Source organism: Athene noctua, chromosome 1, assembly GCF_965140245.1.
Source record: "Athene noctua chromosome 1, bAthNoc1.hap1.1, whole genome shotgun sequence".
NCBI classification, from domain to species: domain Eukaryota; kingdom Metazoa; phylum Chordata; class Aves; order Strigiformes; family Strigidae; genus Athene; species Athene noctua.
In genome coordinates, this window is record NC_134037.1 from 109,907,425 (window position 1) to 109,933,208 (window position 25,784).

General features: G+C 35.7%; 1 protein-coding gene across 6 annotated transcripts in view; it reads right to left on the reverse strand.

The window, feature by feature from the left end:
• Positions 1-25,784, reverse strand: part of CDC42BPA (CDC42 binding protein kinase alpha) — a 189,524-nt gene that overhangs the window by 31,156 nt on the left and 132,584 nt on the right. For 5 of the 6 annotated variants that reach the window (XR_012632934.1, XM_074897329.1, XM_074897328.1 and 2 more), the window contains exons 18-27: positions 24,166-24,290; positions 17,048-17,153; positions 16,298-16,446; positions 14,997-15,088; positions 12,222-12,298; positions 11,034-11,081; positions 3,954-4,073; positions 3,161-3,241; positions 923-1,028; positions 34-170 (exon numbers count right to left, since the gene is read on the reverse strand). Coding sequence is in view for 5 of the 6 variants with exons in the window: in XM_074897329.1 (XP_074753430.1) it covers positions 34-170; positions 923-1,028; positions 3,161-3,241; positions 3,954-4,073; positions 11,034-11,081; positions 12,222-12,298; positions 14,997-15,088; positions 16,298-16,446; positions 17,048-17,153; positions 24,166-24,290 (1,041 nt within the window). In the remaining variant the exon portion in view is untranslated. The remainder of the gene's footprint in view (positions 1-33; positions 171-922; positions 1,029-3,160; positions 3,242-3,953; positions 4,074-11,033; positions 11,082-12,221; positions 12,299-14,996; positions 15,089-16,297; positions 16,447-17,047; positions 17,154-24,165; positions 24,291-25,784) is intronic. The other variant, XM_074897332.1, reaches the window with a different exon arrangement.

Genomic DNA, 25,784 nt, shown 5'->3' on the forward strand with positions numbered 1-25,784 from the left:
TAAGTGCCCAAAATGCAGCTACCTGATACTTACTCGGACATGTCCTTCATAAGCTGTTCCTATGCCTTTCTGTGGATCTATTCCCAAAGGTCCCTTAGTCTGTTCAGGAGGGATTGGACATACTGCAGGAGCCTTGTCTGCACAGGTCACGTGGCAAGAAAATCCACATACTTGTGGGGAAGAGAAGAAACAAAAAGATTCGATGGTTATTTCTTGTGCTATGATAATGACGATGACATTTATAAAGGAATCCTCCTTTTTTTGACTAGCAACCGAATAGTTTCACTGAACTTTGCTACACTGAGACAGAAATATATGTTTGTGCACAGTAGCAGTTCATACTTTCATCTGCTCTAAATTCTAATTTTCACATTTTCAGAGGTGTATGGATACACGGTCTGGTTTCATCCAGGTAAAAGCAAGCCTAACCAGAAGCTTATGCTAAAATAATTTGTATGATTTCCTCTAGGCCCAACTCTACTAGTAAACAAAAAGCTGGAAGCTCCTCTAAATTGTGAGTGTCATTCTGTGTACATACAAACCTAGAATAAATTGGTATTGGAAATAAGCAAAATTAGTACTGAATGGCAAAGCTGTCTTACATTTTGCCCTGAGCCAGAAAGCAAAGCTGCTGTCAGCATACCTGACCACTGACTGTGGGTCCTTGTTGCTGTTTTAAGTAAACTGAGCTAATCTCTTGTACCACCAATGGGAGTTAAGTATGTCCTCAGATAACTAGGTAATCTGTTACATACTATGTTCAAAGTGGTTGGCTTCTACTGTTAAAAGACTGAAGCATGAGAACATATTGTTATTCAAAGTATAAACAGAAGACTCCTGCATCATCACACTACAACATTTACCGTGCAGTTTGCGTTTTTAAGAACTTCAGTTCAGACTTCCTGCTTCCACAAGTGCTTACCTTCACAAGTACAGCCCTGTCGTATTAAACCAACCATCAGAGATGTGCACTGATTGCATTTTGTTGGTGTGTTAAATGATTTCACTACAAACTGGTGGGCTTTAGGCTGTGAAACAAGCAGACAAGGATGTTAATACCTGTAACGCTTCTGAAGAACGGTTGGGTTTTTTTCACAGACATAAGAGTACAGAGGTGTGTTTAAAACAGAAGCTTATTTGTGTTTGCTTGAAATAAGATCTGAGCTCCTAACACATGGGCTGAAAAAAGTTCCTTATCAGTGCTCGGCATTGATAATTTAATACATCCTCTGTAAACAAAACCAGGGAAACTGGACCTTGTCTCAGAACACGAGTTTGCTTCTACTGCAGATAGGAAAGTTGCCAAAATTATTCCATTACACTCTAGAAGTTGAACATGCCTAAGTATGGGCTTGGTGGGCACCTGGCAGCCAGCCAAGGTCAACCCACCACAGTATATTCTAAGCTGCAAATTGAGTGCTCCTCTGGAAGGAGTGTTGCCTTAGCTCAAAGAAATCAGACTTCTTCAAAATTCTAATTTTTATGTCAGAAAGCATGACACACTTCAGGATTATGTTGTAAGGCACAGGCAATTTCAGAACACCCAATTTAAAAGGAAGAGCATAGATGAAGTTGATTTTGAAAGGGCTTCTCTTCTTGTTAGTTTTTGGGAGCACAGGCTACATGAGTAAGTGTTTTAATTCTCTCTCTTCCGTCAAGGACGGCAGTGCCTGATGCTATGATACCAGGGCTATATGTCTGTGTAATGTGGTAGTATGATTCATAAAAGGCCTTATATAAAATCCAGAAAGCTGCTTTGCTTTTCTAAAAAATATTCCCAGCAAAGTAACAACTGGTAGGTGGAGAAAGAATACAGCAGAGGGCAAACACAAGGCTGTCCAAACAACATGGATAATATATGTGATCTGCAATAAGACAATTTTGCAGACTGCCTTAATGAGTAGGTATATTAAAATTTTACTCACTTTCCTGTATTTCACAGCATAAGATATCACAGCTGAGGGCTCATCCATATTTAATGACAGTTTTACTGTTACAATGGAAGCTTTCTGCCTACAGATGCATGTCTTGTTTTAAAACTTGCAGGGTAACAATACTTAGCTTTAAAAACTGATGCAATCATAAAGTAAGAAGGTTCTTCAGGGAACACAATAAATCAGAAAGCCAAACTTTACTGAGCAAAATATTTACAAAAATGGAATTATATGCACAATAAAGTGTTTCACATAATTTTAAGAGCACTTACAGTAATTTTTCAATACTAATTGTAATTTTAATTGCTCTACCAAATGTTGCCAACAGAACACTCACTATCTGCTCAAACTTTTTAACCTTCCTTTACACAAATGAAGTCTTTTGCTATTTTGGAAATTACCAAAAAAGAGAAACAGATCTGTTAGAAAGACTTACTTCATTGATTTGTTGCAGAAAAACCATCATTTTTTAAAATACACAGAAGATTCCTAAGCCATCAAGGCACTTCTAAAACTTCTATGAGAAAATTTTTCCTTTAATAGCCTCTATCTTATGCCTCATTTGCTTGAATATACACAATACCGTGGTAAATTAGCGTGCACTGACTTGACTTATGTGGCCAACAGCAAAATAATTTCAACAACTGATGTAAAATCAGTATTTATGCAAGTAAAAAGCCAGAAGACAGCAAAACTGGAATTCCTCTCCCAGCCCAGTGCTGCAGTGCTCACTCTACATGGCCTACAAAAAATGCAAATCTACCATTTCATTTTAGGCTTACTCTTTGTCTTTTCTCAAAAATAAGCATCTAATTAGCACAGATGTGCTAATCTGAGACTCGCCCACAGCGATATCAGTTTTATTGTATGCAGAGGACAGAGGTAGGTTGGTCAGACACATGCTGGAAAACACTCTCCTCCTAGGAAGTCTCTTTCCCTTTCTTCATGTTCTGGTTCATCTATATCTTTCCAATGTTCAAACTACTGTTTTTCCTATAACCAAATGCCTGTGCGCTGCTACTGTGGCATGCCTGGTACAACTTGTCACACCATATAATGTAAGAATGAGGGGTTTTAAATTTCAGAAAGCAACCAGCTTGCACATAAACAACACTTCTAGGCAGTTCTGGTAAGTTTACTGTGATAAATAGTTCTCCTGCAGCTGTTGCCCAGGAGTGTTATTTTCCCCCATACTATAGAGAAAGTGTGAACGCTTGACTGAATACCTTTGGTGCAGAGAGTCCTGATCCAATATATGCTGTCCTCATGGTTGGTGTGTGAATTGAACGGGGAGGATGATCTGTAACCTGAACATAGTCCCCAAAGGATCAATAAGACATCAAACACACAATCTCAAAGACAGCTTGAATAAAGGAAGACGACCACAATGTCCCATTCACCCCATCCCCAAACATACAAGCAACAAAACCAAACTGATTAACACAAGAAAGGGCTCAGAAAACTAAATCTTACTTCTTAGCAAAATTATGTGTAAGATTTATCTCCTGAACATCAAAAATAACTTCCTATTGTCTTAAACATTTGACAGAATCTTTTCTAATGTAAAATAGTTAATATTTTTAACAGGAAAAGGGTATGTATTATTACAGTTGCAGAGCCCAGCTAATATTTTGTATTGACAAGAATTTCAGCAGGACTCCAAAGTGTGCTCTTACAAACTACAGTATAACATTGTGACAACATTTCTTAAATATTCATGACTGAGGATACCTTATGAAGAAAGACTGTATCACCTTATGAAGAAAGACTGTATCTAATCATTGATTCAACACAGTTCCCATACCTAATCAATTAACTGTATGTGAAAGGAAATGCAACATTCCCCAAAACACAGTTCATTACTACTGCAGAAGGCTATAACAAGGTCCTAAATAGTCTCACTGCAGAATAGTGAGTTTCACTCTAAAGTATTTGCAATAGCCATTTTTATACGAGTGAAACTGCTGCTCCTAAAAAAAAAAAAAAAAAAAAAGACAAAAACTGTCAACACTGAAGTACCTCGATTGGTTCAATCTCACTAGCTGTAGAAGGAGACCTTGATCTTGAATGGAGGTGAGACTTGCTATCTTCATCCCGTGATGGAGTATTAGACAATGTAAAATTCTCAACCGAATCAATCTAGGAGAACAATTCAAGAGAAGAAAAAACAACCAAAAAAATTAAATCAAAGACATCATTAAAAAAATAATTCTCAACTCTTACCAAAATAAGATATGAGAGCCGTAGAATTCCTAAGAGAGAACTGAGAGGATAAAAATTCAGTTTTAAGCAACTTCCTAATTAAAGTAAAAAAATGCAATGAAAATTATTGAATATGAACATGTCAAGGCTTCTGCTGAGAGGTGAGCACATGCATAAGAGCTGCTAGTTCAGGGGCCTGATAAACACTTGAAGAGACTTGTAATTCAGCATTTTAAAAGGGGGAGAATTTTCTAAACACCACTGGTAGTAGAGATTTGTTAGAAGTGAATTCCCATATAGCCCATGTAAATCTGCAAACATATTTAGGAGAAAAGGCAGAGCAAACAATCTATTTCCTGAGGTTAATTATATTCACAGAGAATTGAGGGGGGGTTTTGTACACCATTTGAACTACAAAAATATCCTTACCAGGAAAACATTTTCTTCAGGGGAATATTTTCCTAGTCCCTGATATACAATGAAATTAAGTCCAACACAGAACTACACTGAACATCAAGGCATATAGGTACAACCAGGTATCTTGGATAACAAGTCATCTTTTGTCAGTGCAACTGAAAAATCAGAGAATGCAGGATTCTTCCCTGAAAACAAGACATCTCCACATCAAAGTTTTCTATGTAAATTTATACATTTTTTTGAAAATTATAGCAAGATGAGGATGCTTTTCTCAACTAATAAAACTAAAAGTTGGAGGCCTACAGAAGGCTCCATTGCATGCCTGGCTTCTCTGGAGCAATGCTGTCATCAGTTCCCCATTGCTAAGGATTTAGCTAGCTTGCACACAAACTAAAATATGCAGCAACATTTACAGAAAGCATTTGAACATTCCAGTGGTTTTTATCTCATTTGCCATTGTCATCATACTAAGAATTCCACAACTTTACTGCTTTTTAGGAATAAAATATATTGCCAAGCCAATCTTATACATGCATATACAGTCCTGTTCTCCAGAAACTCAGTCATGGTAGCGAACAGGTGCAGTTGCTGTTTTTTCTTTTTCTCTCTCTTTTTTTTTTTTTTTTTTTTTTTTTTTTAATAGTAGTGACTTAAGTTTGATGGTTTCTAGTTTTATCATAGCCTTGAAAAAAAAAAAAAAATCTGGTGCAGAATGCTCATCAGCTTAATCAATTTAGGCCCATTAATATGCCTGCAAGTATTTCTGAAATGAAACCAGGAAATTCTCACACTGGGATACACCTGTTTTCTACACATAGATCATGTGTTTCAAGCACGGAGGCAAAAATTAGCAGTAAAGCAAACATTTTGTGCTCAGATTTATCAGAAGCAAGTAATAATTGGAGGCTTTATCCAGTATTAGAAATGCCTTTAAGTAGTAAATCCCCAGACACATAACACTGTTTCAATTATTTTAAACTTTTTATCAAGTCTATAAACATGTGATAACTTGTAGTCCACTCAAAGACTGTTTAACCTTGAACAATTTTACCTTCTTAAAAGAGTTATTAAAAAATAAGACCATGAGTAACTACCGGGGAATTTTTTGTAGCAAGAAACAAACGCTCCTTTTCTTCTGCAAGTTAAACTCAGGGATCTAATCTATCATTTCATAAACGTTTCCAGATACTCCAAAGGCTTTCCCTTTCAAAGTAGCATCTGCATACCAAAGAATTTTCATGATGTCTCTTAAAAAAATTTAGTACAAGCATGATATGAATGATGGCACTTTTCTGGAATGTGCTACAAAGCCTTTGTGGTTAAAGACAACTACTGAACCAGTAACAAATGTATTTTTCCTTTACTTATGAACATAAGAAGTCCACAAAACACACAGAACCTGATCTACTATTACAGAATTTGAATGGAATTTAACTACCACCTCTACTGCAGAAACAGGGCCTTAAGCTGTATTGCTGCAGTAATCTCCAGGTTTCTTGCTTTAATGAGAAGAAATACAAAAGCAACCTGACTCACTATGGCCAAAATCTTATGTGGACCACATTAACACCATCTAAATTAGTTTTAAATTAATCCACTGGATTATCAAAAGCATAATTTTAATATTTCCTACTAAATTGTAATAGCCTTGTCATCTTTCACAGGACTGTGCTTAGTCATCTACATGGTGTCACCTATGTAGGTCTGAGCCAAAGCTGGCCAGTGTGTAAGAATATCTTGAGGAGAGATGAACTTCTGAACTGAAGCCACAGCTGACAAAAACACGCAGTTACTGTAAGCTTGCCTGACACTGAGTGGTGTGCTCTGAACTGCATAGTCCTAATAGGTCATTATTACAGCTATTGGGCATTACTGAGTATTCAATATAAATGCTTTGTATGCTTTCCTACTCCTATCATCATATGTGTATGAAAGAAACAAAAGTGGCAGCATGAGTTTAAAACAGACATAGCATACCTGGTACGAATTCAGTCTGACAACGCCTTGATAACACCATGTTTAAAAATCCACCTTGACTTTTAAAACACCGCAGAGCTTTCCAGTTGAACAGACTACAACACATTTAACTCTGTTTTCCTTGTGTGATTTTTTTCCTGCCTTCCTTGATGCTCCAACTTACTCAGTTGTCCACTTCCCATTTATTTATCTCCATACTGTGATATTTTCTATCATTTGCTATGACGTGTCTCCCAAATGCCAAACTTCCACCTCCTAGATGCAATTCCCATAACTCAACACATACCCTCTGCTAAGGACAAGGAAACGAACAGGCCCTCATCTGACACCTGCTCATCTTTCCAACCTGCATCTACCTGATCAGCTTTTGCAAAGAACTTGCATATTGAAATAAGAAAGTACTTGAAGCATCTTCTGCAGTTACTGTGATATTCTGCTCACAGGATTACCAAATGCAATACTCCAAAAGCTTTTAGCCCACAGCTGTAAAACAACAAAAAGCGCAGCAGCAGCAAACGGTAGCAGCAGCACAAGACATGCAGTGAGGTAAATACACAATCCATACATTAAACAAAGGCATGTACAACAGGCAAAAAATAAAGGGCCACAAAGAGTAAGACAGCCTCTTACACGTCTGCCTTTGTTAGCTGGAATACAGGAAGGAGAGCGCTTTAACAAAGAAAGGAGAATATGTTACAAAACCGCACAGTGACACATACATCAGCTCAGAATTCGTCACTCTGTATCTCCAGAGGTAGTGTTTAGACACACACAGACATGTTCGTTTTTACAAGTATTCTGAAAACAAGATATTCTGGAGCAACAGGAGGAAAGAAACATCAAGAAAAAAGGGAACAGTTATTTTACAGTCTATAGTTTTACACTGGACAACAGCAGTGAAACTGCAGACTATGTTACACTAATAACTTGCAGTTAGCATCTCTGTACTTTGCACAACATGAATAAAGCAATCGCTTGGAGGTGCAGTATATCCAATTTAAAGCATCATTAAGAACCAGAACTATTCTAAACTTAATTATGAATGTGCAGGTAGATTCAGGGCTCTGACCACACACTATGTCTTATTCAGTTTAATAGTAAGAATTCAGAACATGATTTATTCTGTGGTTATTTACACAGATCACATTTGTTGAGACTAATCAAAGCCCATAGGAACTGTATGTGAGGACAGACTGCAGGAGGATTTAAGAAATTTATTTTTAACTCATAATGTGTTGATAATGGGAGAAAAACATTTTCTATCAAGTGGGGAAAATAATTTTGTCATGGGAAAATGGGATTCTATTATACTGTTATTAAATAATCACAAATTCATCTTTAAATAAAACAAGTTGATTGCTTCTAGTAGCTACTGAGATACACAAAGATCCACCTGGAAAAAAACCAAAAACCCAATACTACTTCTATTATCACACTTCTAGTGAAGGCAGGACACCTAGACAATATTACTGAGAGACAGCCTGCAACAGACAGGAGAAACCATGGCAAAGATTTAGAAATTAGTGTATTAGAGTCACTGGGGGTTACTTCCCTCCCTACCAAAATCAGAAACTGAGGACAGCAAAACCCATTCCTACTCCCCTTTGCACCCTTCCATGCGTACAAGAGATATAAGGATTGTTTCTGAACACAGGGACTTTTGCAGCTATGAGGATTTAGGTACCAGTTCTGCCAACCTGACCAAGTATCTTTTCAAGGAGGGACAGCTGGAATCAACAGTGACTGCTACTCATCTGAATAGTGAGTTACCACTTTTCTTGCTCAGCATCTGCAGGCTACAAAGGCAGCAGGACATCTATTTTTACTTCTCTCCAGTAGAAACTGCAAAACTATCATTTTCCTCATTGAAAAAATTAGAATTAACTCCAGTCATTCACAGAGTCCCATAAACAATTACGTTATTTGTATGGCAGATGCACAAGACATACCCACACTAGTAAACTCCAAATGTAATCAGTGGGCCAAACTCAGTGCTGCTTACACATCTATACCTTAAATAGACTTCAGAGGTCTTGCAAGGACTGCTATATAACTGCAGTTGCATACTATTTTTACACTCTGTTATTTCTTTACGAAGCACAGAGGCTGAAGAACCAATAGAGGCCATTAGTAATATTTACTTTGGTCTCTTGATTACAAGAGAGGCTTTCCTACAACCCATGCAATATTGCAACATCGCATGAGTCTGACCTGAGGATTTCCAATTCTTGGTCTTAACATAAAGAATCCACATATTTCTCATGCTTGATTGAGCATAGATTTAATTCTTCTTGAGATGCTACAAGAAACACTGTCCTTCAAAGTAACTACTGTGAAAAAAAAACATTGTAAAGGGAATGGAGGTCACATCCAGCAGGGAGTGATTTTTAATACTCTTATTTTCATTTAAGTCCACCTAATACATTGATATCAAACCAGCTCAATGAGCTAAAATATATATATAAAAAAGTAAATTCATAGCCTATTTATTATGAATCTCTCTATGAATTAATCAAGTAATTGTTCAGTAAATGAAAGATGTAGAACAGACTTTAAGCACAAATTAATTATACCACCTTTCGCCTACTAACATGGGCATCAGCTTTATTTCTCTTTCTAATAAAGATAGGTAGCTCAGTAAGTCTTGTATTTGTCTGCAAGGTACTCTTCCTATCTTTGAACAGTCAACTCTCTTCTTTTGCAGCTTTGCCACATGAGAAAGAATTCTGCACCAGTGTTAGACATTAGCCCCTGGCCAGTCCAGTCCAGAAATCTACTCTTGCTCAATGCCACTGAGTAAAAAACACTCCTGTTGGACTCAGATTGAAGACATAACAGGGGAAGTTTGATTCTGCGTGTAGTAAGTCATCCACATGCAACAATGTGCACATTAATATGTGGAGTTTTACCTAAGACTAAAAGATGGTTATCTGAAAAGAGTTGATCTGGGTGGACCAATCAAGAAGAATGCCTTAAAAGATACACGGCAAGAGATGAAAATTATTCACTTGCACGGATTAAAAAAAGGGTGATTTTATCAAAATGACTGTGAAAAAAAATATGCTGTCATCTTTACAAAAAAACCCACAAAACCAAACAATAAATGCAGAATAAAGTACTGATGTTCTCTAAAACTACCCAAATAGCAACCAGGAAAACTTACTGTCCTAAGTTTCTCCTTGCAAAATACAACATTATCAGCTACTCTGACACATATGTACTTGATTTATCTTTCAACAGGTTTTAGGAGAGGTATTTTTAAAAAGGTAACTTTCTATGAAAGAAGCTGCTGATACAAACAAAGTATTCCTAATACTCAGGCAACATAGGGAACACTTGTTAAATCCAGCTAAAGGATATAAATATTCTTCATTTACTGTAGATATAACATGACAGGAAACTATACTCTCTTTTTTTTTTTGTGTAAGAAAATACCACAAATATCATCAAGACAAAGTTTTCTATATGCTATATAAAAATGCAGGCAAATACCTTCTACTATGGTACCACAGACATACCTTCACAATTTGTCTAAGGTATACACCTGATTTACAGAAAAAAAAAAAAATCTAGAAGAAAAGCATTCTGTCAGAGTTTGCAAAAGGAAATGCAATCAGTAGAATAGGCCCATATACTATACCCTCTTTGTTACATGCTTCACAGCAGACATTTCTAGAATAAAATTAATTATATCACATTTTAATGCAAATAGGATTACGCTGTTTTAAATACACACACATAAATGTGTATGTGTATACACATATATACAAACACACACAGATGTACACACACCACACACCTACAGAGCCGTAATGGATGGTTCTCTACCATGTATGCACAGTATATACTTTGATTTTAAAAAGCTTATTTACGTTTATGTGCCTACTACATCAGTCTGGAAAAAACATAATGCAGTCAGTTTTCGGCTTTTGACTCAATTCCCTTAGTATGCAATTATCTGGGGTAAATATTTAAACATTGTCCTGACAGAAAACCAGCATCTCAAATGGCAGTAAACAGGAGTAAGTTCATTTCAGTTACAATGAAAATTACTTCTTATAATATAGGCTAAAAAAGAGACAGTATTTTATTTGAGCAAACAGAAATTGATGGTATTCAAGGAAAACATTTTCACTGAAGTGACTGGAAACAATTAATGATAATGTAATAATATGAAGCAACAGAACTAAATGAAATAAATGTGTCAGTGATTTTGGAACCATTTTCTGCAGGCCATATCAGTACGTAATGCCCCAAAACAGCTTCTCCCCTTTAGAAAAACTGTTTGAAATTAAGAATTCTTCACCTGCACCTGAAGAAAAACATTTACTTAAAAAATGAACATCTATCTATATAAAAAGGTACAAGTATGTTACTATAGAAATATTGTGTTCTCCACTGCACTTGCAGATTTTTTGGACTACATTAATGATTGAATATTCTAAATCAATCAATTGATCTCTGATATTGAGGGATTTACTGGTTTGAAAGTCAAAGACTTACGTCATCCATAAAATCAATCAATGAGGATGAAGAGGAGGAAAAGGAATCCTATTTAATGAAAACAGCAGTAAAAAAAAAAAGAGAGAGAAAGAGATGGATGAAGAAAACCGTTCAGTATAAATAAAAGTGCAAAAATAAAGAACTGTAAATAACTAGTGCCTCAGTAAATTTTCATTAATTGTCTTTCATGGACAATTAATCAATAAATTATCTGCATAAAACCCAATGTTTTTCCAGCATTCACTTAATAAATATTCCTTCATCCCAACAAGATTTTTATATTGAAAGTAACTTATAAGATAAATGATTAAAAAGCAAATTAAAAATTGGTATTAATTGTGAGGACTTCAAGAGAGAACAATGAATTAATGAATACATGATGAAAAGAAAGTAAATTTTGGAACATCAATAACATCAGGGATTATGCTCTTTCATAGCTAAATGTGATGACTTTGTACACACATCAGGAAAAAAACAGTAATATACAACTAACAGTGGTGCCTTATTCCCTCTGAATTCAGTTTGACCAATATTTCACCCCAGCTGTTCTTTTAAAAGAAAAAGGATGCATTGCTAACTGTTGATTAAAAAAAGAAGATATGAAATGTGTAGTACTGTTTCAACTTTTTTCTTTCGGGTTTTTTACCTAAACTGATCTTTTGTCTGAAATTGACAAAGGAATGAAACAGATTTATTTTTTAGGTATATAGGATCTGTGAATATGAGATGAACAGTAATTGGCTGTATTTTAGAGATCTGTGTAAAATGAAAAGAAGATGAAAACTTAATAAATATACAGTACCAATGACTTCACGGAATAGATTCAAGAATTATGTATTTTCTTTCATTTTTACCAAACCACTATCGGCATTACTTAGCATTTTCCTGAAGACAAAGAAAGGTGATTTGAAAAACTACCCTTTTCATGTTCACTACAAAAATCAGGAAAATTTCTGCATTCAGGGTTTGAGAGAGAATTCACTAATATTACTAGTGTTCAAGAGAAGACTGACAGCACTGTAAACAACGAACAATTCTTACATATTATTATTATACACGAATATAAATGGGGCAATATGATTAAAATACAGTAGCAACCTCTCAGCAAATATGCATTTATATGCATATAACAGCACATAACAGTAGTAGTTCCACCGACTAACAGAGTTAGAATAGCTGTACACTTACTTCAAATTGATCCAGAGCAGAGGTAGGCGCATTCAAAAATGCCAAGAAAGAATTCTGTGAGTCTTGGTGCTTTACACCTAGAAAACAGCAGCAGGTTTTTAAGCTACAGAAAAATGACCTTTTCATGGAGGACCTTTGCCTTGCTGAATCAGGGTCTGAGTATCCACCTGAACCACCTACATTTTTTGAAATGATTTGTTGTCACATTTGGTTTGTTTTCCAGAGTAGAAGATTTTTTTTAATAGACATACACTCACTAAGCAAGCAGTGTATGTTTAATTAACCTTTTCCAACCTAGAATGTGTGTGGTGTGATTAAAAATGAAAACATACTGTATGTATGTGTCTATTATGCAGAAGGCACAAGTTCCTAATGTGCTTTTGTTCATTTGCAAGGTGTCCTACATGACACACAGGCACACACGCCAAGGCACAGGTGTCATCCCTGCTCCAGCCACATGCTGGACAGCCTACCAGGACAGGACAGCTTTAGTCAACAGGGAGCCTCCACAAAAATGTACAGACGAGGCTGCTTGAGGAAGACACCACATTTCTAAATAACAGGAGTTCCTTGACCCATGCTCTATGCCTGTCTGCCACCTCTCAGTTTTGGATATCCAGGAGTAAAATAATCCTGGGTAAAGCTTCAAATGTCTCTGTCACACTACACCTTTACAGAGTTTTCAGCCAGTAAGCAGAGCAGGAATGTTGCATCCTCTGGAGCTAGAGAGGCTGGCGCATCTTGATTGTTACTTTAATTTGCTTTAACGGTTTGGTTTTTTTCTTCTTCTTCTTTGGAGAATAATCAAGTTGCTTTGTGGGTGTTTATAAATCACAGATGTGTACAAACTCTAGCTTCCTGAATACTGTAAGCAGATTTGCTATATGTATATATATACACACACACTTATTATGACCAGAGCCTGCAAGACCATGTGCATCTCAAAAGACTGATGTTATAAAAGGCCACTTATTTCTTTTAAAAAATGTCAGTGTCTTGCTCTGCCTGGCTATATCATCCTGTTTGCTTTAATTATAACCCACAGTGGACAAACAAGTTATAAAGAACCTTTTCCTCTTCAAAATATAAATACACTGAAACCCCAGTAAAAGACTAAAAACAAATTCTCAGATTACCTGCTACTTTACAGAATCATTTTTAGTAATCTTTTTTCTCACCCTCCTCAGTTTCTGGAACTTTATAAAGAACAAAGGATTCAAGTGCTAATCTCAAGTAATCCCTTCCTAGAAATCCATTTCCACACACAGTTACTCTACCACTGTACATGGACTAGATTTGAATCCTCTGTACAATTCATGATTCAAATATCAATGTATTTCTTCTTGTAAGAGAAAACCAAGATCAAAGATGATATGAATTTTGGGTTAAGGTGTATTTTCCATCAAAATATTTGCACAGTTGTAGTAGAATCTTATTTATTTATTTATGGCATAAAGCATAGTAACTAAATCTTCCTTGAGCAGTGTATTTTCTTTTCTTTTCTTTTCTTTTTTTTTTTTTTTTTAAAGAAAAGAATAAATATCCAAAAAGAGTAAGGTTTTAAACACTGGAAAAAATACAGGGTAAAGTATTATTTACAAACTCTTAACAGATTGTTTAATGCAAAGGAAGATTTCAGAAGCCAAGTAACCATGCATAATATTTATGACAGTTCAAGAAGCTATAAATAAAAGCTAAACATGACAAAGAATTATTGCCCCCATGGAGATGCTATCAAGAGTTCCACTCCAAGCACGTGGAAGAAGCATAATCCTGGTATCAGTGCTAAGCATCAAGTACAAATTCCCTAAGTCTTATTTGCTAATCAGCACCAGTCATTTTTTAATGTTCTGTATAGATTTGTATTATTTTTACCCGTCAACCAGCACTTGGAGGCCTATATATGAGATGAATGTTAACTGCAATACATTATTGATAGACATGCCATTAGGTTACAAATGCTGAACAATATTTGACATCCCTACACAGTAATTGTTGCCAGGGTGTTGAAAGTCTGGACTTCAGAGTTCCCTCAGAAAATTAGGTAATTCCATCTGGTCTGAAAAATCACTTCTTTCCATGTGACTTGTAAGATAGAAATATTAGAGCTATCATGGGAACTGCAAAGAATCAGCCAAATCATTAACTAGCTCTCAATAAAACATTTCAGAATTACGAAAAAGTCTTTTCTCCCAGCAACAATGAGAAAAACTGTTAGACAGATGCACTAAAAATCCCAGAACATACTCTTAATACCACATCAAAGCAAACATGGCCACACAGCTCACTACATGGTTACAAAGCCGACCAGCGAAGTCATCCCAGAAACAAATGAATGCTGTGAATGTCTCTGTACTTGTTTACTCTCTGTGTAGACAGGGCCAAAACATTCATAGATAAAGAAAACTATGAACAATATTGAGGGTCTAAATACCACCACCCATCATAAAGGGGAAAAAAATATAAATATATCTATACTAACAGTTTTCCAGCAGTAAATCACCAGACACATGCCAAATAAAAATAATGCACTTCCAACTCAAATAATACCTTAGTGGTTCAAGTGTATCAACAGAACTGAAGTGTATTACAAATATGTATTAGAAGTGCAAATGCAACTGCTATGGGTACATCTTAACATGTAATTGTTGTGCTCACATTTTGTATGTTAAAGTCTGTTGGTACCATGTTTTTCAGTTGCAAGCTGACACTTAACTGATAAGATGTACCCAACAATGTGAAACATGTTATTTACTTGGATATCAGTTGCCATACCCTTTTCTGATCTAAGCTCTTCTGTCTCCTTTTTCAGCCTTTCGATATCTGTCAGCAGTTCCATGTTCTTCTTCTCAGATTCTTGCAATTTACTTCAAAAAAATAAAAACAGAAAACCCTATGTAAATATTGAGAACCTACAATACAAGTAACCTTTTTTCCCCCATCTTTGCATGCTATTTAAAAATTAATGCCCAAACTTCATGACATCATCAAATGCCAGCATTAATTCTGAAATCTACTGGGACCTGTTTAGTACGATATCTTTAAAAAAACCAACAAAACCAGAACAAGAACTTAATTGCCCTGTTTACCCACTAAATAGGCTCATATTTCCAATTTAGGAGTAATTGTGTGAGCTTGTATCCTGTAAATGAGAAAAAAAGACTATGCGTATTTTTATGCTTAATTTTTTAAAAAAATTTGTTAATTCACAGTGCCTGTGATACTTACAGATTATGTTGAACTATTGTTCTTCTCAGTTACTCTACAGTTAGTTCCTTCAGTGCTTTCCGATTCACAGCTGGATAGGTAACACTACTATGCATTTCTACCATACTTCTCATCCTTGCCTATCAAAGCAAACACTGGCTCTCCTGTTCTTAGAGAAACTACAATGCTACCTATCATCATTTTATCTGGCCTGAAAAACACCCAAGCCAGGTGGATAAGTTATTCCCACTTTATGGATAACATACTTGAATCTCAGCAATATCCAGCTGCTTTCTTAAAGCTGCAAAGCAAGTCATTACTCTGAGCTAAATTGAAGCTGGAGACCTACAAATGGAATGTCTTCCTACTAACCCCAACTCAGAATAAATTTTGGTAATGGGGGTGGGGTGGAGTGGTGGTGGAGGAAGAGAGAGAAAGAGAGAGGTCTGAGGAAAGAGTAAGAGAATCCATAATTTTCCATAACCACATCTTATTACTATACAAATCAGTATGCAATAATTGATTTTCGTCAACTAACCCAATGCAGCTATCAACAGAATGGAAGAGAGTATGTTCTAAGACACAAACCCAAACTCTGCTTTTATTTGAACTTATCACGACTAGAAGAGATTATATTATTAAAGAGAAAGTGTCCCCTCTGAAAGTCTTCAAGATTTCGAATTTTCCCAGTAAGCATTCAGCTGCTTACACAGTGAAGAGAGATATGGTCTTTTTTCCACATTTGGCTATAAGAAACAGGCATAGCATTCATTATCGAATTTTGACAGACAAGGTAGTTAAAATCATGATTTGATGACACACCCTGGAAAGTATCAAAGTAAATTTCCATCAGAACAATTCAGTCTTACCACTCTGTAGAGATACAGGAAGCTTTGACTTTATTCAACTCATCTTGAATAGCCTGTTTGGCTCGGATTTCAGCATCAAGTGCAGACTGTAGTTCCAACCTTGCAGACATATCCAGTTTTGCAAAGCGGCGCATCTTCCAGGGCATGTCCTAGTAAAGAGTAAAAAAAGAGAAAAGAAGGAGTAAGAGGAAAGAAAGCTAAAAATGAGGAACATAACTAACTTCAACAATTCCATTTCTCAGTTTATTATGTTCTTAATGTAAGAGTTCATTTATTCCAAAGGAATCTAAAATTAAAAAATTAAAGAGTATTGTTACTAGAATTAAACTCAAGTATGAAATAGACAAGATGAACATCTTATGGTGTCATGATTTCAAAAGAAAAGAGATTTTGTGAATTCTAGCTTTGATGTGCCTCAATTCAAATGACATCTACAAAGGATATTCACATTTCACAAGTGAAAGACTTTAAGGTTTCATGACCCGAAGTACAGATACCCTTCAACAAATCAATATGATTATAAAGTAGCTACTTGAACAATATAAAGATAAAATCACATTATAAAGATATTGGTGTTTAATTAATTGATAAACAATAAATCTGCTATTCAGTTATTCAGAAAAGAAGCTCTATGAAAGTTTAAATTTTGACTAACACATTCTACAGACAGCTTATTACTGCAGCTGAAAGTATCAAATTAGTGTTTTTTCAATCAAAAAAAATTTCTGACATATGGAAGTAGAGTCTTACTGTAGCTCTTGCACCCAAACTGGAGTTCCTCAGGGCCTCTAGTTCTTCTGTCATTTTAGAGGCCAAGGCTTGAAGATAACCTCGGGCATCTTTTTCATCACTTACCCTAAACAATTACATAAGAAAAAAGGTGTTTTAATCAAAGAATCTAAAGAAAAAAGCTAAAGTCCCTTCAACAAAATAGCAACCAGAAACAGAAAAAAAGCAGAATACAAAATAAAAATCATTAAACATAACGAAACAAAAACCCAATACAGAAAACTACACAGAACTAAGCTTTTGCTGCTTTGCAGAGTTTTAATGAACAATAAGACAAGGAATAAAGATTGAAGAACTACATATCTAAGCAAGTAATATATGTCTCAGTATAAATGTCAGCTACCTAAAATTGAGACTGTGGGAGACAAACCTTTCAGGACTTAATCTATTTTTAGGAAGTAAATTAAGAGAAGATTTATAATAATTAACAATTCCACTACCCACATAATATTGGAGCTGGTGGTTGACTTCACTGTATCAACTGACTATGAGAACTAGTACTGAGAATCAGTGATGTTATTTCAAGACATGCTAATTAAATAGGGAGAGTCCAATTCTAATGTTATTAAACAGCATACGACAGAAGAGGTGCTCTCATCTCCTGAGCTTGCTTTCTATCAAGACATGTTTTCTGGGTGTAAAGACATCAAGGAGGAGACATCTATGTTTTTCAGATTCTTTGATCATCAGTCACACAGGAAAAACCAACTTTCTGTGATTAATCACAGCAGAAGGTTCTTTCTTCACTTTGCCTGAGGTATTAACATAGAAAAGAAAGTTAATAAAAAATTACCTCACTGAAACCAAGTAGCTTATGAAAAACCTAAAATAAAGAGGAGAAAAAACAAACAAACAAAAACAACCTCCTTCCCCACACACGTTTCCTTTCACCTTATATGCCTGGTTCTGAACATACTCATCTTGCCCACAGAAGAACAAACTCAGTTCTGCAACACCAGAGCATACCCGAGTCTCTGAGCTGGTCTCAAGAGACCAGCAGTCTAATACCACAGCTTGATCACAGTTACATCTATCAACACTAACCACAAAAATGTTCAGGATGTGCTCTAAGCAATGAACCTCAAATAGTTTAACTTTTAGGGAAGTGGGAAAGCAGTTTTTCTATTTCATGGAAATTAACTTTTCCTTGCTTTCCTATCTTTCCTTAGTAACTGTAATCCCAAGTATGCTGGACTGGAGATGACAGTTCTCCAGATGGTTGAATTTGTCTCACAGTGACCTTTCTGCAGAAAGTGATTCCCACTCTGTGCCTATAAAGCAATGTTTCTCTAGTTCATACTATGAGGTTCATATACATAGTGAATATGGAAATGGTGCCACTTGCAAGTTTACCATTTATTCATAAAAATAATAAAAAGTTTCCACAAAGATTCATAGATAGTCACCAGGAGGCAAGAAAGACAGAAAGCAGGAACTCAGAACTGCCATGGGCAAGGAAGGAACAGAAGAGCTTTCCCATAGTGGCCTTAGGGCAGTATCAGGCTTTGAAAGCTATGGGCTACACAACTACGGGTTGCAGTGACTTCTGAGTGTGCAGTTTTAAGATTTATATAAAGAAGACTGCTTTAATACAGAGGAGACTAACGCAAAAGTAGCAACGATTTACCACAAAACTCACGCCTAACATGAAAAAGTAAGTGCTTATTAATGCTTTGGACTTTCATCTTCTTTATCTCCTGCTTACAATTTAGTTCAAGAGGTTGGGAGAAGCCTAGAAAAAACCCATATGTCCTGACTCTATCAAAGTCAGTGCGAGTTTTGGTATTAATGAGTCACTGGTTTTCCCAAGGTATACTAGAACTCAATGGAAGCAACATACCAAATTTTGGGGGTGTGCATAATGAAATATATAATAGAAAGGAGTGTAAACAGAAGTAAAAAGAATGTGAGGCTCTCAAGGTGAGAAAGTAAGCTTTCCTGATGCACAAGGAGGAAAAAGAGATTTAGGAATTAGCATTTGATCTTCTCTACTTTTAATGACATGTAAAATCTCTGCAGAAGAAAAGGATCAATGTCAGATTAAAAATAAAATTGAAATAGTGCTTTATTTTTTAACTTTCCTAATTGAAGCTGAAAAACTTTAAATGTCCAGTTTCTTTGCCGATTTTTATCATGCCATATAGATTCTTCTTTATGGAAGGTGAGAAAACACTTTGGTTATTTGGTTTATGATATAGAGAACCTTCAGGCTCTTAACGCTGAAAAGATGAACATGCAAAAACCTCAGCGAGATATTCCACATAATCTAGAGATCTAGTAAATGAAAATATGCATGCAAAGTCAATTTTTGCAAAAATCTATACTGAGTTCAATAAAACTTCTCAGACTCAAAGAGAGCAAATGGAAACAGTACAATTTGGAGCTGAGATGCAGTTTTGTTGTCCACTAGATGGCAACATTCTCTCGATAATGAGACACAGCCATTAAACATTGTGTAAAACCAGAAGCTGTTGGGAGTTTCTTGATCTGTTAATGTTTTGCTGAGGTTCTTTTGTTTGGTTGGCGCTTTTTTTTAAAAAAAAAAAAAAAAAAACAACAACACAAAAAACAAACAAACAAACAAACAAACAAACAAAAACCACACCAAGATGGTAAAGTTACTCTTACTAATGTTTCTCTCCTTGCCCCCCTTCTTACAGAGAGCCCTAACAAGCACAGTAAAAGACGCAAGGGAGAAAAGTTCTTCAGGTTCCAGCCAGAGCCACTCTTCTTTCTTTACTGAACATTTAGATTAGATTAATTGTTCTGTTTTCATATATAATGAAAGTGCTCTTGCAAGCTTGTTAACTACAAAGAACCTAGAACAGCTGTATAGTACAAATTCCTGTAAAATTAAATTTAACTTTTTGGTTGGAGTCAACATCATTACAACCTTCAAATAACCATTGACAAGTATCTAGTAAACTTTGTCAGGCTGCTCAAAGCCAGACTCTCCGGGTCTCTCTATACAGGACATGTTACAATACAAAGTAGACCCAGAGGACTTGACATTTTTGCTGAACAGGACAGGTCTTAAGCCCTGGGGACTTACGTCAAGCTGCATCTTATGTAATTTAAAAACCCCAAGGATGTCTGAGAGCCATGACTCCAAATTCTCCTGTAGTTTCTCAATGCTTTTAAATTTCTGTCTTCGTATCACTATGCTCAAAGCTTTCAACTTATTTTTTTGTTTCCCCTGCCCTCTCCAACAGAATTTTTTTTTAAAGCTACTTCTCTAAAAAATTTCAACACTGCACTCTGCTCCCAAACAGTGACATTTCCCCCTGCCCTCCACAATTTCTGTTTAATAGATAATTAACTTTTGATTATTCTTACCTCAAGCAGAACACATCTCAGAATTTTTCATGGTCTGAGTTTCTCAGAGTTGAGTTTTCCCTGAATTTTTGATAAACCCTTTCCACAACTTGTGTGTGCTTTCTCCTGAGAGCAACCAGATTAAAACCAAACAAACAAACAAAACCAAAACCAAACCCAACAACTTTGGGGCTTTTTCTGTTTGATTTAATGTAGAAGTGTTGGGGGTGGGTTGGGGGGGTGGGTTGTTTTTTTTTGTTTTGTTAGTGTTTGTTTTGTTTTTTAAATTAAATCAATAATTAAGATCAAATCAACCAGAGTACAGTTGATTGGAAAAATATCCAGTCAACATGGAAAATACTAACTGAATTTTCCAGTAAACAACAGTCACAGCTTCTTGTCAGCTGAATCTAAGCCTAACATTCACCCAATAGGTAAGTTAGGTAGGATTTAGCTCATCCATATAAACATACTCAACAATACAGAATAATTCAAACTAGTTGTCTAGGCTTCCTTTTCAATCAGTGGGGAGATCAAGAAAGTTCTACAGTACTAGTCATGGGATTTATTTTAGTTGTCTACCTTAGGACTTCTAGAACTAGGCTACATGAATCCCTCCCAGAGAGACTAATAAGTTAAGATTCTTGCCAAGTACTCTGGGACTCACTACCAAGATTTCCATCGACCTCCTTTCTGCAACAGAACAGAAATAAGGTACCATGGTTATTTAAAAGATTCCTTTTTAAAGTGACTGCATTAACCTCCAATGCAATGAATCTCTTTCCCATCTCCCATAGGAAAATTTATAGCTGACTATAAAAGCCTCAATATTTCTTACTCTTGCCGAGGAATGATGAGTGATTTGGCTAATATAAACTTGTCAATATAATAGCTCCATTAAGGCTGAATGATCTGTGAGGGTCTATTGCTACCACATTAGAATTTGCAATGAAGTCTGATTCAAGTATTTATATTAAAATTTTGGCTATATTTATGGCATCTTGTGATAATAACAGCAAAAATAAAAATGCCTTTGTACAGTTGCCCTAAAAACCATGCAAGACAGCACAGTAAGAAAGCAGGGAAAGGCTAAAGCGAACACCACAGGCCATTAAAAATACTTGCAAGTTACAAAATCTGAAAGAAATAATAATTTAGAAGGGCCCAAGGAGTTGTGAAGAAAGTGGCAATCTTAGCCACCAAAAATGTGGATTTGAATAGTGGGGCAGATTTACTGAGAGGTATCTATTAGATGGCAAAGCACTCAAAGGAAGTCAGGGACTCCTTGGGCTTGTGTTACTTAAAACAGGGCTAGAACAAATTCTTTGAACTACCATAAGCAGCTGAGCAAACTGTTTACAAAACCAGTAATTAATTCCATCTACTGCCTCCTGTCCTTCATGAATCACGGTACAAAAAGCAGATGGTATGCAAACCCGATTTTTAAGAGGTGGAAAGTATGCACCAAGAATACACATTTTAAAGTAATATTATGTGAAAAATCTGTTTGGTTTGAAGATGGAGCCTACAACCTCTACCCTACTCTGTCAAGTCCAAGGCATTCTTTTGTCATAGTGAAGAGGTGGACAGGTATGGATTTACATTACATGTTCTGCTGAGGAAAACATAGGCTTGTGAATGATTAAATAAGACTAATTTTCTTCAAAATTAGTTGGCTTTTTTTTTTGTTTAAAATGTTTATTATTATTATAGACGTTTAAATACTTCACATAGCACCCCATGTTCCACAGCAAAGTATTGCCAGAGAAGGACCTAGTTTCAGTATGCAGTATTGAATTCTAAGGACAGCAGATGGACATGACCAGATTATCTGGGTAACACATGGAAACTCTGAACATATTAAGAAAAAAAATGTAAGCCAAGATAAGGCCTCACATAGCTGAAAAAAAGTTAACAAAGCAGAAAAAAAGTATGGAGGAAAAACTGAGATGTGTACAGTGATTAAAAACTGGAACCAAGCCAGATTTTTTTATCTCCTTAATGTTTGCCCAGAGTACTTTATTTTTTTCCTTTTCACATAATTATTTAATTTTTAGTTCCATACTTTTTAAAAGACACTATATTATCATAAGGGATCAGTAAAATGATATCTTTCATTCAGAAAGTTCATCTTGCATATTCCTGATCTTTTTTCATTAAGTATCTTTAGAGATAACAAAAAACTCAATCCCAAACCTCTTTTACCTCTCCAGTGACATTTCTAATATGTGTAAGATGCTTTATCATATACCTGAATCACATCAGTAGTACATCTTAAAATATTAAACACTCTCATAAATTGGAGAGGGACATTTTTACACAGTGTTAAGTAAAACAATCCACAACTAACTCTGACTTGTCTTTTTCCAGAACTACCAAGTTTCATGAGTGCTTTCACGTGTAAATCTGAAAAATGGCATTTGGTGACTTTGGTGCATTAAGACAGATAAGTATTACCTTAAAACAATGTGAAACATGAAATAATAAACTTGTCTCTCTTCTTACATTGATTATTTGCTGAATAAACATTTCTGGCTAGAAATGAACTGTATCTTTAAACAACTTTTTTTTTTTTTTTTTTTTATTTCTGTGATGCAGGCTGTCTACTACATTCACACCTATGAGAGACAAGATTTAAAAGAAACACAAATGAAGTGGACCCTTTAAATTTTTTAACCTCTGCTATGACTACAATGCCTTGAGACACTATGGACTTCATAACAGATAGGCATTACGTAATTTTAAGTAACAAACACTGTTTAAAAAACTTCCAGAAACCCAGAGAACAGCCTTTCTTTCTCGTTACATATTCACATGGTTATATTCAAAAGCCAAACTTCTCTGTATCTGGACAACAAAATTACACCGACATTACAACAATACCAAACCACAATTCATTAAAACAAATGTTTCCCATTTTTGCTTTGACACAACAAATTAGATTTTTTCACTAACATGAGACATGAAAAATAGGAGGGGGCAGGAGGGGAGATCAAGTAGTACCCCAAAAAACGATCAGATTTATATGATGATGAGGTCTTTCCAGAAGTGGATGATCTGTTAAAAATAATATATGTCTGGATGCAAATGTGGTAGATGCTAAAAATGGACCATGAAAGGGGAGGAGAGAGAAGCAGGCATGGAGAGGAAAAATAAAGGCCACCTAGATAAAACAATTTTTTTCTTTTAATAATTTCAACTGTTGGGTTTTTTTTTTCCTTAATTTATTAGACGTGGACAGACGACTTTAGAAACATAACGTCATCATTTAGCAAAAGTATTATTAGAAACATCACTTGACTGGCTTTGTGGTAGTCTCAAATGCCCGCCTTGTAAAAAAAAATCACATAAAAGTTGCACTGTATTTGTTTCATTCTGCCACATGCCAAGCAGATGAAGGAAATTAATGCCGAGACATAAATACTCTCAGCCACTGCTTTTCCCAGGCTTGGTCCCTTCTCAGAGGCGTGAGCTCAGCACATGACTCCTTCCAGCATTCTTGCAAAGCCACAAGCCACACCCAATGGCCACGATTCTTCTTCACTTAAAGTTGTATTTGGTAAAACACTTTCACTCTTAAGGAGGAACACAATTTTCCACATTTGGATATTATTAAAATCTCAAGCTAAAATACAGCAGAATCCCAAACAGGTGTGAAATTTCACCTAAGCACTTGCAAGTGCCATGCTCAAAGGCAAACACTCATTAACAGCCCTACCACATACTAAGGGTATTCTGCAATGACATTAGAGCAGAGTATTCACCATTGGATGATCTCAGTAATTTGGGCCTCCCAGTGGGCCACGGACTCCTTTTTATCAGCCAGGTCTCTCATCTCTTCTTCCAGCTGCCGGTTATTCATACTCAGCCTCTCAAACATGGTGGTGAGCTGAATGAGAATTTAAACAACTAGTTAAAGGTATGAACTGCTGTGACTTCATCTCTATGCAGACTCAAAGCCACGTGTTCCTCTGTTCCACATGATGCACCTGCATTAAAAACGGTGCTACCCATCTCAATAAACACAGTGTAACAATAAGAGCCAGAATCCCTTCTCAGATATGACCTCTGCTGTACTGAAAGACCATTTTTAAGGGATAGAACTACATTTTTACTTTAACAAATTAATTAGTTTTCTGAGAACTAGTCTCCAAATACATCTACATCTCTTATAAGGTCTCTGCTTGCACCATATAGGTGTGGAATGTTCTATATAGAAAAAAACTATATTAAAAGAGCAAAGCAAGGGCACAAAATTTGTTATAGCTCAGATAAAACTGCCAAATCTCTCCTTTGTTTAGTAACCATGGAGAATGAGAGGCTTAACAGATACAGGCGTGAGTCAGTCCTGAGATTCTCCAGGTGTCTCACATTGCCCCATTTTTCATTTTACTTACTGGCAGACAGGGAAATTGAAATTAAATGCACATCTGTAAGCACAATATGTTATACCTAGCAATTAACCTCTCACATTCACATAGCTGTCATTCATACATGCACATTCTGCAAGACAAAAGCCACAGCTAACCTGAGTTGGTATTGGAAATTAAACCTTCATTATGTTAAATAATTATTCAGAAAATCAAACTGGAAGCATAGATCAGGTAGACTTTATAGGAAGGCCTGCTTAGGAGAATGAATCTCATGTGAAAGGCTTCTTCTAGTACTGAAATATATTAGCACATCAAAATGATTAAAAAAATATCAGTTTTAAATCTATTCTGCTTTTCAGTCCTAATATGAGTACTCCACTCCATATTTATCATTTAAACGGGTTTATGATTTAGATTTGCCTTTTTATTAAATAGCTTTGTATTTTTCTTGTCAAATAACAACAACAACAAAAAAGAGACTGAGCAGAAAAGCCATCAAAGTGACTAGACTCTTACTGTTCTTGGACTAAACCTACATACAGGCATACAGTATGTGTTTTATACTGGTATGAAAATATACTTCAGTTTGAACACTGACATGCAAACATGCTTACTTTGAAGAACACCGTACTTTCATCATATTTTTAGAAAATTTAATGCATTACAAAAAGAATAGACAAGTTTAGCAAGACTTGGTTAATCCACAATGAACTTGAATAACCTGTCAAAATGAACAATAAAGAGATAATCTAAATGCATGAAACAATTATTCCTTGCTCAACACATTTCAATTAATATGCTTTATCATTTGTATTTTTTTAATACCTCAAAGTAACACTTAATGGGTGGGAGGGGCCCTACTATTTCACAGTAATTGACATGCAAATATATGCTAAGCAATCACATAGTTAACTATGCATTTTTATATTTGGGTCATACAATGAAATACTCTTTTTTTTTTTTTTTGGGGGGGGGGCTTAAGATACCGTCTAAAATTAATCTTTCCAAAC